The sequence below is a fragment of the Marmota marmota genome, unplaced genomic scaffold (genome assembly GCF_001458135.2).
Source record: "Marmota marmota marmota unplaced genomic scaffold, marMar, whole genome shotgun sequence".
In the NCBI taxonomy this organism is placed as follows: domain Eukaryota; kingdom Metazoa; phylum Chordata; class Mammalia; order Rodentia; family Sciuridae; genus Marmota; species Marmota marmota.
Genome location: NW_026000249.1, coordinates 28,237,972 through 28,256,671, shown reverse-complemented (window position 1 = coordinate 28,256,671; position 18,700 = coordinate 28,237,972). Strand labels below are relative to the sequence as shown.

Genomic DNA, 18,700 nt, shown 5'->3' with positions numbered 1-18,700 from the left:
CCCTTCCCCTTCCCCTTCCCCTTCCTTTTCCTGTCCCGGAGCGCAGTGTTTCGTTCCCTCCGCGGGGCTCGGATTCCCAGGTGCCATCCCTCTCTCTCGGGCTCTTCTTAGCGTCGGCCCCTGTAGTTTCAGCCGCAGTGTCAGGTGTGCGCGGAGTGGAAACGGGAGATTTTGAGACATCACATCAACAGGAACGGAGACGTGCACTGGGGAAATTGCCGGCCGGGCCTCTGGCCCGTGGACGCTTGGGAGGTAGCCAAGGTAAGTCAGCGGGCATCTCGTGAGTCTTGTGTTGAAGCCTGGGCCCCCAAAACAAGGGCAGAGTGATTGATTATCCAGGGCCTAGTGTCTAGGCAATTTGGGTCTGTTAGGATGAACCAAAACCCAGCTCAGTGAAGTAGAAACTTTCTCCCACCCAGTCTGCTTCCTGGGAAGCAGAGGAAGCCCGGCCCAGCTGCTGGTGTGACCTTGGGCCAGCCTTTGCTCCCTAACCTTTAAAAAGGAGGGAGTTGGACTGTGTCCATGACCTGAGACTTGGAGACCAGTAAAGTTACCACATCTACATCCTCCTCCCCATTTTGTTTATTGCCGCCACGGAGTTGCCGACTTCTTTTACCTAGAAAAGAGAAAAACACACACACACACACACACACACACACAACTTAAGGTAACAATACTCTACTCTTGGCCGTGACTGTGCTTCACTTGTTTAATCTTCATTGCGGTTTTCATAGTCTCAAAATCCCCTTGAAGCCCATGCCACCTGCTTATGCCGCTCTTTCATCCTCATTGTTGCTGGTCACCTGCAGTCCTTCCTTCTCTGATCCCATCCTCTTAGTTCCTGGGAGCCCAGTATGGTGGCACACACCTGTAATTCCAGCTACTCAGGAGGCTGAGGCAAGAGGATCACAAGTTCCAGGTCAGCCTTAGCAACTTAGCAAGTCTCTGCCTCAAAAAGGGCTGGGAATGGGGCTCAGTGGTAAAGCACCCCTGGGTTTAGTCCCCAGTACCCCAAAACAAATCTTTTAGTTCCTAGGCTTCCTATTCTAGCATCCTTGGTCCACTCCACTTCAGCCTCCCTTTTACATCCTCACACCCTGGATGGACCCTGTTGGCACCGGAAGGGTCAGTGTCTTAACATCCTGCTTGCCTTTGGCACACTTTTCCAAACTCTCCCACCCCCACCCCTTGTCCTTATACCACTACCTCTTTGAGGCTCCCATTACTTTCACAATACCCAGCAACCTTGGTCCCCTGCCCGCCTTTGGCTCTTCCCATCAGCCATCATTATAATCAGTCCCTTGCAGCCCAACTCTAGCCCTAATGACACCATTATCTGCTTCTGCTTGGTGAGGGGGCTTACAAGAGCTGACAGGGTTGTGGATCAGGACCCCAGTGGCCTGGCTCCTCTTCTCCCTAGGGACTACTCTTCCTACCTTTCCTCACTAAGTTCCCACTCTGGATCCATCACTCGCCCCAGCTGCTAACCCTGTGTACATGTCATGGAGTAAATGGATGTCCCCAAACAGACCACCTCATCTTCCCCAGGTACCAGGTACATCACTTACTTCCTTCTGCTACAAAGGAGGGTGTATCTCCTGTCGTCCTCCTTCCACTTATATACTGGATCTTATCCCCTCCCACCTGCCCAAGGACCCTGAGCCTTTGGTTGTCCACTCTTCTTCCCTCTTAGCGTTTTCCCATCACCGTACAAGTATCTTTAATATCTCCTTGGTTTATTTGATTTTTTTAATTAACTTTTTTAGTTGGACACAATACCTTTATTCCATTTATTTATTTTTATGTGATGCTGAGGATCAAACCCAGGGTCCTGTGCATGCTAGGCAAGCGCTCCACTGCTGAGCCACAATCCCAGCCCCTATTTAATTTTTTCTTAAAAGAAAAGAAAAGAAAGGATCAAACAGTTAACATATGACCTGGCAGGTCTACCTTCCACACATACTTGAGGAATGAAAACATCCCCACAAAAATATGTGCACAGATGTTCATAACAGCACTGTTTGCAATAGGTCAAAACAACCCAAATGTCCAAATGGATGAGCAGAATCCATACAGTGGAATGTTATTTTGCCAGAAGGAGTCACGAAGCACTGATACATGTAACAACATGGATGAATCTTGAAAACAATACTAAGAGAAATCATACCATATGATTCCAATTTATATGAAATGCTGAGATTAGGCACATTTATAGAGACAGAAGTAAATTAATGTTTGTTGGCCTGTGGGTATGGATATAATAGCTAATGGATATGAAGTTTCTCTTGAGGGCATGAAAATATTCTAAAGTTCACTGTGGTGTAAGATGCACAACTCTGGGAATATACTAAAGACCACTGAATTGTATGCTTAGATGGGGGCATTCTATCTCAATAAAGCTATTTTTAAAAATCACTTGAGTAAATACTTAGAAATAAAATTTAGGATAAAAGCTTCCTTTGATCCATTCTTTCCAACTGTATCCCCATTCCTCTGCCTCTCCTGAAGGTGTTCTCAAAAACAGTGTTGTCTATTCTCCTTTCCTTAGCTCCCATGAACTCACTCTAGAGCCTCTGTGGCCTTCAGTTCTCCAGCTCATCTTTCTTACCTCTGAGGCATGCAGCATTACCTGTCTACTGGCTACTCTTTTCTCTTTTTTTGTCCTGGGGATTGAACCCAGGAGCACTTAACCACTGAGCCACATCTACAACCCTTTTTATATTTTATTTTGAGACAGGGTCTTGCTAAGCTGCTTGGGGCCTCGCTAAATTGCTGAGGCTGGCTTTGAACTCACAATCCTCCTGCCTCAGCCTCCCGAGCCACTGGGATTACAGGTGTGCGCCACTGCACCCGTCCTGGCCATTTTTTTTTTAATATTTATTTTTTTAGGTGTAGATGGACACAACATAATGCCTTTATTTTTATGTGGTGCTGAGGATCGAACCCCGGTCCCGTGCTAGGAGAGCGCTCCACTGCTGAGCCACAATCCCAGCCCCATCCTGGCCATTCTTAAAGCACTCCAGGCTTTGTGACATCTTTCTTTCCTGCCTTCTATCTCCTGGCTGCTCTTCTGTCTTCCTGGTGTCATAGGAGTGAACCTCTTCTGTCCCCTTCTTCTCTGATATTGCCAGGCCTGTGGAGTTGAATACTGCCTTCACGCTGGTGGCTCCCATATTTCTGCCTGTAGCGCTCTGTCTCGGAATTCTGAGGGGCAGGGGCATGGATCCCAGCTGCTTAGCTGACTCGCCGTCTTCCTTGCCTTCCCATCCTAAAGATTCCCCCACCCAACCCCTGTTCACACCAACAGTTTCCTGGAATCTTATTTTGTCTTTTTCCCTTTCAATATCCTTGTTTGGGGGCTGGGGATGTGGCTCAAGCGGGTTCGATCCTCAGCACCACATACAAACAAAGATGTTGTGTCCGCCTAAAAATAAATAAATAAAATATTTGAAAAAATATCCTTGTTTGTACCCACACAATACTTTTGGAATCCTCTTCCTCTCTATCTTCACATCACAGCTCATACCTGTCTCCTACCTGGACTCTAATTGAGGCCTCCCACCTCGGCTTCTGGGCTTCTCGAGGCACCTCTGGTTGGCCCAGGTGGCAGGGCGGGCCATTTTCAAATGGAAATTCAGTCAGTCACCCCATGCCCTTGCCTAAAACCCTTGGTTGGCTTTCGACAGCCCTAAAATAAACCTCCCACTTCTACCCAGAGCCAGTGAGCCCCGCATGATCTGGCCCTGCTCATTTCTCTAGCCTCATCTCCTATCAGCAAAGTGACCACAGGCGGGGAGGGAGGCTTCTAGTTCAGGGGTGGGGAGATAATTACTAAAGTAAAATGGTAATGTGGAACGGCCAGACAGGACCTGCCTTACAGTGGAAAAGAGAAACTAGACCTGGTTTGGAGGCAACTAAAGCCCCTCTAATTTGCTTAATTCCACGTTGCTGAAAGGAAAATGCAAAGTTTCTTCTCTTCCATTGCATTGCTTTAGTCTGCCTGAGATTAGTTTGCTTGTTTGCTCATCTTTGTAGCATCTGTGATGAGCTTCTGTCAGAGTTGTTGGCATGTCAGTGGCCATGGAGACATAGAAATATGGTGGTGGTACTGGCCACTGTACCTTTGTAGGGGGCATTCAGTGGACACAGAATTCTTAATTAAAAATTCCAGTTCCCCTTCCAGCAGCAGCGCAGCCCTGACTGCCCGGCACTCACCACCAGCATTGTCAGAGCACAGTTCCAAGCCACGCTGTAGGAGGCAGCAGTTACTTGCTTATTGAAGTATGTTTGTGTTGGTGGAGATTACTTTTAGTTAGAGCTCTTATTGAGAGTGATTTTTTTTTTTTTTTCACTTATCATCTGTTCTAGTCCCTTGGCAGGACTGTACCCTTGAGAGTCCTAGCCTGGGAAAGTAGTTGCATCCAGATGTAAGCTTGGCAACATTTCAGGAGAGAAGTATGCCCAAGTTTTGTGGCCCATGCCATAAACTCCTGCTGGAGGCAAGGTCTTGCTAAAACAAGGCCTTCTGGTGCGTGCAGGATCTCAGATCCTAGGATTCCCTCTGTGACTCCCGTGCAGGTCCTACTTCACCTCACACCATCAACATCATAATTGCCAGTATTTCTGGCCTCTGTCACCGTGTGCCAGGCCAGGCACTGCAGTCATCTTCTGCTTGCACTCACTCAATTCTGTCAGCATCTTTCAAGGTAGATGAAGACAGTTATCCTTCATTTGCTGACGAGGAATCTGAGGATGAGAAACTTACCGATGGTCACACAGCCAGCAAGTGACTGATCTGGCATTTAAACCAGCTTTGTCACGCTCCAAAGCCCAGACTCTTAAAGCAACTGTACTGAAATTTTTCAAGTCACTTAAAAAGTGTCCACTTTGGAGTAACTATTATTTTAAAATCCTTTTTAACAACTCAAGCACTGAAATTTCAGTAAGGAAAAGCAAAAAGGTACCTTCTACCATCCTTTCTGCTTCTGCTCCATTAAGACAGGTCTGAACCCAGCTATGTCAGGTGAATCTAATAGCAGAGGGACAGCACGGCCCTTCAGTTATTGCCCTTGGCTCAGGCTTAGCTGTGACAGTTTTCTCACTTGTTGAGTCTCTAACTTGAAACCTCAGAGTGCAGGAGAATGTCAGTCCTTGCTTGGGAAATAGGCAGGTAACTTTGCCTCGCCAGCTCCTAGAGTTGGAGGGGCTCGGAGACCTCTTGCACCTCCCTCTCTGGACAGGCCTTCATGCCCCGAGGACTAGCAGATAAACGAGGCCCCGAGGAATGCGATGCAGTTGCTCTTTTAAGTCTCATCAACTCCTGCGATCACTTTGTGGTTGATCGAAAGAAAGTCACAGAGGTAAGAGCTGTTAGATTCCAAACCATACACTGAGTCTGTTGGGTGGGGACTGCAAAGGCCAGCTGTGAGACACACCCTGTGACTCTAAGGCAAACGTGGGTATAGCACGGTTGTTCCCCAGAACAGTGGTGTGCAAAGAAAGTTAAACTTCAGTCCAAAGTTGGCATCACTCGTTTCATGTGTGATGTCCAAGAACCTTCATGTAAATGCAATCAAGAACTAGTCTTTTAGTACTCCCTAATTAAAGTTTCTTGGCGACTTGTTACTGTAACGTTTGCTATTAAAATGGATACAGCTCAGATTTCTCTTCCCTGTTTGCCATAAACAGAAGCAAAGTAATTTTCTGTATTGGGGGGGAAAATCTAAGGGTGCAGCTCAGTGTTAGAGCAGTTGCTGCATGTGCACAAGGCCCTGGGTTCCATCCTCAGGACTGTAATTAAAAAAAAAAAAAAGGCATCATCTTATCTGTCATATGCCAGCATTTGAATCCTGCCTTTCTGAATCTCATTGGCTAAACAGTTGCAAGACCACATTACATAGCACTGAAGAAAATGTGAACACAGATGGATAAACGGCGTCAGATCACTGTGCTTGCCAGGTTTCCTCTGGGAGATTTAGCTTTTTCTCTAGTCCATCCACCAGATAACAACTCTCACACGTGTTTTTTTTTTTTTTTTTTCTCTGAGCGTCATTGAAAAGAGTAGATAGCATTACTGGATTATTTATGATATGTAGAGAAGATGCTGTATATTTTGCCAGTGTGGCAGCAACTGAAAGGATTAAGACTTCTTTATGACCTCACAGAGACAAAGACCTGTCACACCAGTTGACCCCTTTGGTATCATTTTGCCAAGAAAGTGGAAGACTTTATGTGAATTATGTTAATATGTGAGCGCCATTTTTCTTAAAATATAAGCAAAAGTTGATTTTCTTTTCATCATGGTTTCCACATCAGGAAACTCCCTTGACCCAACTTCCTGGCACTCCAACAATATTTAAAAGATTTTCGCATTGTCTGCTTCAGTCTGTGGATATACCCAGAACCAATATGCTTGCCCTTCCGTGGGTTGTTGTAAGTTAAGAGATTTGGAGAAATGTAAACTATCCAGGCAGACCCAGTGTTGCAGAGGCTAAGGATATTTGTAGGCGTATTTGTGTTTCTTTCCTTGGTTAGTTCATTATTCTTGTGGCAGGGTGTTGAACATCCCCTCAAGACTCGAGAGTACTCACAGGCACCTGCAGGTCCTATCAGGAACTTCTAGATTCTTGGGTGTCTGCATTAAAGGCTTAGGGAACAGGAAGGACCATGGTCGCCCCGTTTGCATCTCTTTATCCTGGAGCCCTCTGGCCAAACAAAACTGTAAGAGTTGTTACCTGGCTGGCACATGACAGATGGCATGATGCCTCTCATGTTTTGTTTGTCTTGCCTAGTTGTTATTTTTACAATTTTAATTAATTGTCATAAAAAATATTAATTTCCAGCTCCTCTTGAAAAATCAGAAGGCCTGGTGCCACCAGCCTCGTAGCTCCTGTAGCAAAAAGCTGGGAGTTGAATAGAGGCTTCCTCTTCAGATGGGCCAGCCAGCCAGTCTGCACTCTGTCTCTCTGTCATCTCTCCCAGTGTCCCTATTATTGTGTGTGGCCAGCTTCACTCGGGTTATCTCATAATGCCTTGACAGCATTTCAATTTGTGAAGTGACTTGACTTTTTGATATGTGCTCTCTGGGCAAGAAGAAATGAAATAGAGATCTGACTTGGCGGCTGGAGGGCCGCATGCCCGCTGTGCTGATGAGACATTTATATGCGTGGTTCCAAGAAAGCTCTGCCTCCCCACCCCTTGCCCCCAGACCACACTTGCTGATTTTGTAATTAACAAAGCCTTTCTGCAGTTTTTCTTTGGAGCCACAAGATCTCTGTTTACCCCATTGACTTTGAAGCTGTATAATTATTTATTTATTTTGTTTTTTTATCTTTCTATAGGTGATTAAGTGTCGCAACGAGATCATGCACTCTTCAGAGATGAAAGTATCGTCTACATGGCTCCGAGACTTTCAGATAAAAATCCAAAATTTTCTAAATGAATTCCAGAATATTCCAGAGATTGTGGCAGTATACTCCAGAATAGAACAGGTAAAAATCAGTTCTGAGCCGGGTGCAGTGGCTTGGGAGGCTGAGGCAGGAGGATTGCGAGTTCAAAGCCAGCCTCAGCAATTTAGCAAGGCCCTAAGCAACTCATTGTGACCCTGTCTCTATTAAAATACAAAAAGGGGCCGGGGATGTAGCTCAGTGGTTAACTGCCCCTGGGTTCAATTCCCAGTAACAAGAAAAAAAAGAAAAAATTAGTTCTGGTGTACAGAACTAAGGAGTCAGAAGCCCAGTCACTCATATAGAATTTGACGTTTATTAAACTAAATTTTGTCTTTCTATAATCTGGGGATCAAATGCAGGGCCTCATGCATACTAGGTAAGTGCCCTGAGCTACATCCCCAGCCCTAAACTAAATTTTAGAATGGCAGAGGAGATAGTACTGAAGGACTGGAAGCTTTTGTATTATTAAAATAGATCCAGTTAATGATGTTCAATTACATATTCTTTGAGCATCGAATCCCTTCAATGAGCCTGGGGTGTAGCTCTGTGGTGGAGCACTTGCCTAGCATGCAGGAAGCCCGGGTTCCATCCCCAGCGCTGCAAAACAAGGCAACAAAAATCGATTTTAAGAATAAATATATACAAAGTGTGAAATATGATATATCAAGAACTATGTAATGTTTTGAACAACCAACAATAAAAATTAAAAAAAAAAAAAAAGAATAAATATATAAACGAGTTCACGTGCTTGTGCCGTCCTCCCACAGTTGTTGACATCTGACTGGGCTGTTCACATCCCGGAGGAAGATCAGCGAGATGGGTATGAAGGCGAAACAGGAAGTTACCTGAGTGCAAGCCAAGTAAATGAGATCGAAATGGAATTACTGAGGGAAAAACTTCACGAGATGTATCTTCAAGCAGAAGAACAAGAGATGTTGCCCGAAGAGGTAAAGGAAAGACTTATGTGCTCTGTGTGAGTAAGGAAAGAAGGGCGCCCGGGAGGAGGAGCAGATCGTTTTGACAAAGTAATTACAAGACGAGTAATTTCCGGAAGTGAATTTTCTTTTGGTACTGGTCAGTGTTAATTTAAATTTAAATTTAAATTTTTTTTTTTACTTTTTAGTTGCAGATGAACACAATACCTTTATTTTCTTTATTTTTATGTGGTGCTGAGGATCGAACCCAGGGCCTTGCACATGCCAGGCGAGTGCTCTACCGCTGAGCCCCAGCCCCTATATTTTAACAAATATTTTCACTTTAATCTGAATGCATTCAAGGGCCTAATGTGTATCAGGGCTGCAGCAGAATTCTGAATGAGTGCTGGGGGTGTGGTTCTCTGCCAGGCAAGGGGGATTGCCGAAAAAGCCTTCGCCAAGAAGGTGCTGTTAAACTGGAGTTCACAGGTTCAACAAGATTTCTGCAAATCGGCAAAGAAAGAAGGATGTTCTTAGCAGAAGGGACAGCACTTGGAAAGGCATGAGAGACTGGCCTGGGCTTGGCTGATGGCAGGGTGAGCACAGAAAGTGTGGTCACGTAGGCACTTGGGATGATGGGCTGAAGCCTTGTTTTGAAAGGTTTTCTGTGCCACACCAAGGGGTTTGTGCCTTACTCCCCCAAAGTGATGGGGAGCTCGCATGTTTTTAAGCAAGAAAGAACAGCAGTGATAGAATCAGATGTGGCTTTTAGAAAGTGAACTATAACTTGGATGAGTTGGATGAGTAGCCAGAGACTGTGCTAAAGTCTGTTGGTCATGTGAGTCTGTGCAGGAGGAGCCAGATTCAGGAGGCTTTGCTCAGCAGAACTGATGGATCTCAGTGGCTAGGTACATTATCAGGGACAAGGGGTGAGGTTCGAAAAGTAGGAGAGAGGAGGGGTAAAGGATCATGGAGGTTTCTAGCTCATGACCTGCAGGTGAGCCATGGTCTCAGGAATCTCCTTTGTTATGTGCAAGGTCTAAAAGAAACCAACAGCCACAGGGTTGTATTCAGGAAGGGTTCAGAGATATTCCAGACCTGGCTGAATTAAAATTCTAGATCACCAGGAGACCTGGGACACACCCTTTCAGGAAACTGCATTCCTCCTTAGCCAAGGAAAGTGATTTTGCTGGGTTACCTCATTAAACACAGGGGGAGTATTCATTTAATACAGAGTGCGTGTTTCTCTCATTAAGCCATGCTCCTTCCCGGTAAATATGCCAATATTAATCATCTGGGCTTTGATCCAGATGTTTAGTCAGTGTGGGGAGCTCTGTTAACCCAAAGTCCAGTACACTGGGGCGTGGGTGTGCCCACTGGGGTTTTTAAAATGGTAACTTAGAACATGAAGTCTTCTGAATCCACGTGTTGCATCTGACTTTATTTTTAAATGCCATTAGAACCAGCCCTGCTTTTTTTCTTTCTGCTGCTTCTGGAAGCAGAATAGATCAAAGAAGACACCCAGGAGACCAGACCCCCTGCCCAAGTCCCCAGGGCTGCGCTCTCCTCTCTTGGGGCAGCTGCAGTTATTTTCCTGCTTGTGTAGCCAAGAGCCAGGGACATGTATGGAGCGTGATGGAGCCAGGCATCTGTCATGGAGAGCTGGAAGGGAAGCTGGCAGTCATCTGACCGTCTCCCCTGCTAGACAGGCGGCAAGGGCTCCAAGAAGCTGGCACCAGGGTGTGAGGGTTGCCCCAGGGCTCCTGCGGCTTTCCACATACTGTGCTGCAGATCTGGTGTTACTGACGCTCTGGCAACTATCAATTCCAAACCCTCATCCTCTCTCTTACAGAGAGGAAATGAGTGTTAATCGGCCTGTCCTCTGGGTCACGAGGTCTCTCGGTAGACTTGACAGATTCTCCTTTTTCATGCTGTCGGTTCTGCTGACCACGGCATTTGTCCTCGCTTCAGTTAATCAGAATAAGTTGGGATTGATTGGCATGTTATCTCAAAGAAGTTGAAGGTCAGCTTTCCATGTGTGTGAAACTTGACCTTTTCTGAAAGTTCAGTACCGTATAGGTTATCCATGTTCTTTAGGGTTAGTCTCGGAAGTCGGGATTCAATAAGACCACATTTCAGTCAGTCTAAAATGCCATCTGTTGTAAGACACACCGTCATTTCAGTTACTTCTAAGAAAGAAAAAAATGCTGCCAGTTTCTTGTAAGACCCTATCAGTGGTAAGATGCATTCTCTTCTAAGGTGGCAGGAAAAAACATGTACCCAGGAGTCAAGAAATAGAGTGATAAGGTTACGACCAGAGAATTTTTTTGGTGAGTGTTTATCAAGACCTTTTTCTGGGCTCTTTTAAAACAGTAGAGGTAGATTTGGAAAGCCGGTTGGGAGCAGTTCTTTAGTTTGCTAGTTCCTGCAGCTGCATCACCGCACCAGACCACGGAGAGCTCAGCATCTCCATTCTTTTCTGTTAGCTTCATGAGCCTTAATGATATGTATTATTATTAAAGGGGTGGGGGCTCACATTTAAATGCACGGTACATGTGGAACTGTAGTTGTAAGATGCTTTCTGCTTTGGAGTCAAATGGGAACAACAACTACTCAGGCCCCAGAATTCCACTGCTACCAAGTTCCCTTCATGTAGTCCTGCCAACCCTCAGTGAAAGAACATTGATCACAAGAAATGGTTGAAAAACGTGAAGAATCTGCACATATTGGAAATCGTTACAGATTTCTTAAACTCTAATGAGGGAATCACTTTCACAGAGATCCATGGGGAAGCTTAGGGAGAATGGATGGTGACAATGGCCATCAAGGAAAGGATCGAAAATGGCACCTCATTTGTTATATTCCAGAGTATTTATTGAGCACCTACTATATGCCAGGCATAGCCCTAGAAAATGGGTAGGCATCAGTGAACAAAACAAAGATCCTGTAGAAGGAGATGGACAATAAAGAGGAAAAGTAACAGGTAAATGATGTGGGTCAGAATGGAGAAGAGGAATGCACCATAGAGCAGAGCCTGGGGAGGGCAGGCATGGCACTGTGGGGACAAGTGTCAGAATGGCCTCCTGGAGGTCAGAGTTAGCAATACCTTGAAGGAGGTGAGGAGTAGTCGCGCACATGCCTGAAGGAAAAACTTGGGCAGGGGAGACTAAGTTGAGCAGCCAGGCCGAGTTGAAAAATAATTAGGAGATGAGAGAAGGGAGGGGAGACGAAGCAAGTCGTGGGCCTTGTGAGGCACTGGAAGGACCCAGGCTCTTGGCCTAGCAGAGATCCTAACCAGTGACTATAGTAATAATGACCAAAGGAGCCAGCTCTAGTAGAAGATGCCCTGGGGTGGAGGAAGAGGGGGCAGAGGTCGGAGCAGGGAGACCTGGTAGGAGGCTCCTGTGGTTACCCAAATAAGAGAGGGTGGTAATGGGGATGGGGGCTGAGGTGGTGAGGAGGGTGGGTGTGATGTTGGAGGGGGCGCAAAGATAAGGATGAGAGTTTCAGCTCAAGTGACCGGAAGAGTGACGTTGCCCGGCATCCTTTATCAGAATAGTAGAGCAGCATATGGTAGCTGGTCTCTCAGTCAGACATTTCTTGGGGACAGGGGAAGAGTGGCTTGTTGCAGACAGTGCTCATCGGTGCTCCCAGGAGATCATTTCTAGTTCCCAACAAGAATCCTAAGTGGTATTGGGTTATTGTCCTTAATTTGCATACAGAAGTGTACACAAGCCTAGTTCATTCTTTTTAAAAATTTTTTGACTTTTTAAAGTTTTAAAAAATTTTTTGCAGTACTGGAGATTGAGCCCAGGGTGCTTGGCCACTGAGCCACATCCCCAGCCCTTTTTATTTTTACTTTGAGGCAGGGTCTCACTGAGTGGCCCAATCCAGCCTCCTAGTCCCTGGGGTTTCAGGTGTACATCACTGCACCTCATGCCTCGCTCATTATTTTTTTTTAATTAAAAAAAAATATATATATTTTTTTATACATTTATTTTATTTATTTTTATGTGGTGCTGAGGATTGAACCCAGGGTCTCACATGTGCGAGGCGAGTGCTCTACCACTGAGCCCCAGCCCCAGCCCCTCACTTGTTATTAATAATTTTTGTTGTTATCTTGTGGTCCCAGGGATATGCACCCAGGGCCTCACGCATGTTAGACAAGTGTTCCACCACCGAGCTACAGCCCCAGCCCCAGTAACTTTTTTTTTAAACCTTCTTTTGACTGCGTCATCCCTAAGCTAAAATACTTTCCCTGGCCATGAACATTTCTTAGGCACATTTATTACTTTACATAAAGGGAAAAACTGAAATTCCAAGAAATGTCAATTATGAGGCACTCCTGTTGGAAGAATGAGAAAGAAAGGCAACTTGGAACAGAAAAGAAAACTAAAGCAGATGGTGGAGGAGGCGCAGAGGCTTCTGCATAAAACCCCTGAGCAAAGAAAAAGAAACTGAGAATAGAGAAAACCTGTGCTGAGGGTCAACAGAAAGGGTCAGGAGGTGATCGCACAAGCGTCACAGCTCCGAAGGTACCAAGGTCTTGGAACAGGGAGCAGGGGGCGCCAGTGAGGATCAGTTCTCTTGTGGCACAGAGCTGCCCTGTGCAGTGCTGGGCATTGGCTAGAAAGTCCCAGCAGCCCCAGGGCATCAGGCTTAAGAGCTAACAGTGCAGTGCTCGTGCTAACGTGTAGGCGTGGTCTTCCTTTCACTTTATGTGTGCGCGCGCGCACGCTGTGGTGCTGGGGATGGAGCCCAGGGCCTCGTGAATGCTAGGCGAGCGGTCTACCACTGAGCGATCCCCCAGCCCTTTTTATTTTGAGACAAGACTGAGTTGCTGAGGCTGCCCTCACTCTTGGGATCCTCCTGCCTCGGCCTCCTGAGTAACTGTCGTTTCACATTTTGATGGTTTCCAGGTTTGTTGAGAGTGCAGGCGTCTTGCAAAAGCTCTGGGCTGGCTACTAGCCATGTCATTAACAGCTCCACCGAAGGGCGCATCCCCAGTCTGCTTACCAACCAGTCTGAAAACTTGTCATCTTCCACTGCTCTGTCCCTCCCTGCTACTAGTCATCCTGGCCACAGCCTTAGCCATTCTTCCCCCAGCTGTTTTGGTTGCTTATATCCCAGTAATCTGAGTGTGCGCCGAGGCTCCACCCAGACCTACTGTAGCGGGGTTCATCGTGTCCACTCTACAGTGTCGGAGCTCCCTGTCCTCTAGGGCTAGTGCTGCACTATTTTTCTTCATTAGATTTTTAGATAACTTTGACATACCTTAGAATTGGGGATCCTCCATCTAAAACCATCAACCACACCTCAAAATTTGAATAACTCTCACCTTTGTAGTAAACCCAGTGATCAGTGAGAGGCGAGCCCAGCAGAAGCTACTGCGGGCCACTCTCCATGCTGGGAAGTGTGTTGCTGGGAGCGGCTTAAAATTGGTACAACCTTTATACGTGGAGTTTTGGCAAAACCTGTTAAAATTAAAATAGGAAACTCAAATTGCATCTCACTTCTAAAAACAGATCCCACAGACGTGCCACTTGTGCAAAATAACACATGTACCAGGTTAATTACTGTAGCATTATCTGAACAGAAGGTTTGAAATGTGTTAAGATGTGAAGCAGCCATAATTGGAATACTATTCAGCCATTAAAAAATAGTGAAGGTACGCTTTATAATCTCCTAGAGAAGAGAGCCGTTGAAGAACAGTGTCTGGTCTATTGCCATTTGTGTTTTTTAAATGTCCACAGGCATGCTTGCGTGTCAGTGCATGGACTGTCTTGGGAAGAAACAACAGATGGTTCATTATGGTCACCTCTAGGGAGAAGAGCTGGGTAACTGGGGACAGGGTTCAGAAGAGGGCTGACTTTTTTCCTTTCACCTTGTAGATTTTGAATTTCATACCTGTACATTTATGTGAATGTATGTTCGTTTATTTAACAGCAATAAAATAGGCACAAAATTCCAAAGGAAAGGGCTTTATTTTATATGTGTCTCTTCATCTGTATGGAATATATTCTGTATTCATCTATGTAGAATATAGATGAATAGACACATATATAAAACATGTGTGTGTAAGATGAAGCTCATATAAATGTAGGAAGTTTTAAAGCAAAAAAAAATTTTTTTTCCAATAGATAAGCAAATACCCTCTTGCATGGTCTCAAAACCTATCCTCGGTTGTGTTTTGTTTGAGTGGAGGGTGCCTCATTTAAAAGGGTTTGTTTTGTTTTGTTTTTGTTTTTCAAATTTTAACCCATCGATGGACAGATAGCTGTAGGCAAGATTTCTGTTTCTTGGTGGGCACTTGAACAGGAGCCCGCCTTTGGGTCCAGGCTGGCGGGTCGCTGGGGATGCAGCCTGTGGCTTCGAGCTTGGGCGTGCACTCGGCTATAGAGCTCCAGCCCTGGGGCCAGTCTTGTAGCCTGTGAGTTTTTCATTGGCATGACAAGTCTGCTCTAAGAGTCACCCTAAGCTGTGCTTTGTATGGCTGCTTGCAGATCTCAAATCGACTGGAAGTGATGAAGGAATTTCTGAGGAACAATGAAGATCTGAGAAATGGTCTTCGAGAAGACATGCAGAAGCTAGACAGCCTCCATCCCCCGAATCCAAAAAGAGACTCAAAGGAGCCTGGGAGAGAGACACCTGAAAGGAAGGACTGAGGTGAGTTTAGGCATATGATGTTAAATAAGGATGAAGAGCCTTGCTGCTTAGATTCTGTCCTCTTATGTGAGTCCATAATGAACACACAACGGTCTCGTCTGCTTCCCTATGTCCTTATTATTTCAAAGGAAGGACACTGAGCTTTGTGCTCTTTTTCTAATGAATGGTTCTCATGTCTGTGAAGTAATTCAACAGCACCTCCCTGGCAGCTTTGTTTAGCCAAATATACCTGAACTCACTGATCTGCTCTTCAGTGAATCAACTTTATAGCATAATCCAAAACCATTTCTGCCCCCAGAAATGACAGCCAGCTTTTACTGCGGCATTAATAGCAACCGACTGGTTTTCTTTCTATTAGGAAAACTGGTTCACATAAGTAACCATCTTCAGTATTTAACTTTTTTCTTCTCAAATTAAGGAAACAAACAAAAAAAGACTTTCTCTTTTATTTTAGGTTGACCTTCAACAAAAATCAGGCATGTCCTATGAAAGTCAGCATGGCTTCCAGCTCAGGCAAAAGGAAGAAGTTTCCAGAGTACTATACCCCAGCGGAAAGGAGGTTTTGTTGTCCTGGACTTTGCTCTGATTCTTTGGAAATATATATATATATTACACACACACACACACACATATATATTTTTTTTCTTTCCCATATTCACAAATTTGCGGTTGTGTGATATATGCCAATCCAAAAATATTAGATACTCTTGTGCCATAGCTGTTAACAGCCAGGGACTTCGGCTACTTCAAAGGTGAGATTCTTTTCTGGGCCAGGCCTGTGTCAAGGCCTCACATGGAGTGCTGTGCCCCAGGCAGATGCATCCTATCCCCCTGCCTGCTGCCTGACAGTATCTCGCATGCAGATGGCCAGGGCAGGGCTGGAACCTTCCATTTTGGAAAAAGGCAAGAGGACAAAGTGCCTGGAAGGCTGCTCTCTAGCCAACTGAGTATAGAACTGAACCATTCCTAACAGGTTTGAATAGACTGAGGCTCTAGGCCAGGGGACGGCCATGGTGGTGAGTGCAGGGCTGGAGGACAGCGAGTGGCTTGACTAACAAGAGCCCCGGCCCACGTCATATCAGGGATATCAAAGGGAGGGCTCAGTTGGCAGCTTATTTACGATATACTTATGGGGAGTAAACTCGGTGACAGCCGTGGCTATTTTTGTGCAGTTGTATACCCAGTGCCAGGGGCAGGGCCTGGCCCTTACGGCCCAGCGTGTACTCATCTAACTAAACGTTCATCTTTTGGCCTTTGAGTGTTTATGAGTATTTATTGGTATAAATGTCATACTGCTAACTAAGCCTGGTCCTTCATTATGAAATTTAAGAGTAAACTTTCAACATTCTTATAAAACTAAGACATTTCCTTTCAACAGATTCACAAATTCCTTTGTACTTAGCTCTTTTCCTTTTTGCCCCCCAAATCTCCCACTCCTGGCTTCGCCCTGTTTGTGCCTGAATGGCACAAGCACTGCACCATTGTATGCCGTGGTCTATGGGGTCGGCCTCAGTTTCACCCCATCTGATCATTTGCAAGGCCAGTGGCACTAAACTGGGTCAAGTCACCTCTGAACCTTTCAGGGACGGAATTGCCATGTTCCCAGAGCTTTGCCTGGAAGAAGTCCACCATGTCGAGACTGAGGGAAGGTGACCTGCTCCTTTGCCTATCCAGCTTCCCATCAAGGTTGTAATTTGTAGAGAATGGGCGGAGGGAGGAGGTATATTGGGCATATATGTCTACATTAAAATGCATTTACTATAATTCTGTAAAACCTGGGTGAGTGCACATGTGCCTACAGCTTCACGCTTTGTCTTCTCAGTTGCTGTGCAGTTTTGGGTCTTGTGTTTTCTTTTTTCCTGGAGCTCTTTGGGAAGTCTTCAGTGGTGAAGGAAGAATTTTAATTCATCTTGCAACTTTCCCAACTAAGAAACTTTAATGAAATATCTACTGGTTTCTAGCTCTGAGATACAAAACGTGGAATCAAATGGAATCTGGTTGATGCACTAACCAGTTTAAGACCTGATTTCTCCCTCTAGGAACTTTGGAAAGTGAACTGACTCATCTTATACCTGTGTCTAGTTAATTTTTCCCTATTTATCTGAAAAACACTTATGGAATGTCCACCATGTTAGAGACACTGAAGTAGATGTGCATATAAGGATTTGTAAAGTACGGATGACCATAGACAAGCTATCATCTCATTGGATTTGTCTGCTCTGAAACATCCAAGGTATTCAGAAAACTTTATATCAGTAACAGACAGGAAGGCATGTCCAGAGAGGGCTTTAAAGCCAATGTAGCATATACACAGACATCAGCCTGTGGGCAGCTCTCCAGTGGAGATGGGCCCCGGGGTGTGCACAGAAGGATGTGCACAGTAGCATTGTTACCAGCCATTGACAGAGAGAGGACCCTTAAAGAAAGTCTAGCGCATCCATCCTGCAGAGTAGTGGGCAACTGTTAGGAAGAAAGAGATGGCCCTGCAGTGCCGCAGTACAAGCAGGCTGTGGTGGAGCACTCACCCAGCAGCTGAGGCCCTGGCTTCCTTCCTGAGCATCACCACAAAAAAATAAATAGAACATCAAAATGTTTAACAGCACATAGCATGCCGTAAGACTTTTTTTATGTTCTAATAACAGGTCTGGAAAGTCGTGTGTTTTTCCTAACCTTTTGCTGTGCTGTGTCTATAAAGGAATTGGGGCCATGGGGTACTTACAAGTTATTTGGTTTTTCTGTTTTGTATATTCCTGTGTGAAATTTTTACAACAAACATGCATTTGTGTATTTTGAATTTTCTTAATTTGTTTAGTTTCAAAATAATAAAGTATAAATTCAAGTTGCAAGACATCTGTGTCATATTTCCCAGAATTTGTTGTAGCCCCCCTTTTATGAGTACACTTCCAGGGGCCACTCGGGATTCCTCAGGGTCATGGGAAGAAGGCCAGGAAGAAGATTTCCTTTCTGCCTAGAGCTGTCTTGGTTCTATTGGAGAGTGGCTTGTCTTCGTCCAGCAGTATGATTTGCTCTCCACTACATGGGATACAAGATGTGTGGTTCAGAATTTTGAAAGATTTTGAGAGCCAGGTGTGATGGTGCACACCTATAATGCTACTTGGGGAGGTTGAGGCAGAAGGATCACATGTTCAAGGTCAGCCTGGGGCACTCAGCAAGAATCTCACAGTTTAAAAAGGGCTGAGGATGTACCTCAGTGGTGGAGTGCTTGCCTAGCACGTTCAAGGTCCTGACCTCCATGCCCAGTACCAAACAAAACAAAACAAAACGTTCAAACTTATATTGCAAAGATAAGGCAGTTCCTTGGCTTTAGCCTGTTCTTTACCACAGATCTCCAAGAACTCAAAGAGGAAGATGTGACATATTAAACTCAATAAAAACACCTGAATTGTGGGAAATGATTCAAGTGTGTTGGTGTCCAAAACTTCTGGAAAACTATCTCTGCCAACTCAGACATGTTATTACTGGCTTCATAAAGTAGTGGTAAAGAGATCTGTAGACAGTTTTAAATAGCCAAGGTCACAATATTTGAGAGTTTGGGGGGATTATGAAATTATTGTTGCCCTAATGATATGAAGAGGTTCATTTTTATTAAAGCATTAATGACTTCTGTGGCTTTAAATACTAACATCCTAGGCAACAAAGGACATGACTTAG

At 45.1% G+C, this 18,700-nt stretch overlaps 1 protein-coding gene across 2 annotated transcripts; it reads left to right on the top strand.

Moving 5' to 3' along the window:
- The first annotated feature begins 18 nt into the window (after positions 1-18).
- On the top strand, positions 19-17,874 carry CUNHXorf38 (chromosome unknown CXorf38 homolog). Of its 2 annotated transcripts, XM_015488109.2 has the most exons (6): positions 19-261; positions 5,241-5,360; positions 7,341-7,490; positions 8,216-8,395; positions 14,866-15,028; positions 15,483-17,874. In XM_015488109.2, exons 2-5 carry the CDS (start codon positions 5,247-5,249, stop codon positions 15,025-15,027), a joined length of 606 nt encoding a protein of 201 aa, XP_015343595.1. In that variant the 5' UTR covers positions 19-261; positions 5,241-5,246; the 3' UTR covers position 15,028; positions 15,483-17,874. The 2 variants fall into 2 exon arrangements, with proteins under 2 accessions (XP_015343595.1, XP_048652489.1); XM_048796532.1 differs by lacking the exon at positions 19-261 and having other exon boundaries at positions 5,222-5,360.
- The last annotated feature ends 826 nt before the right edge of the window (positions 17,875-18,700 follow it).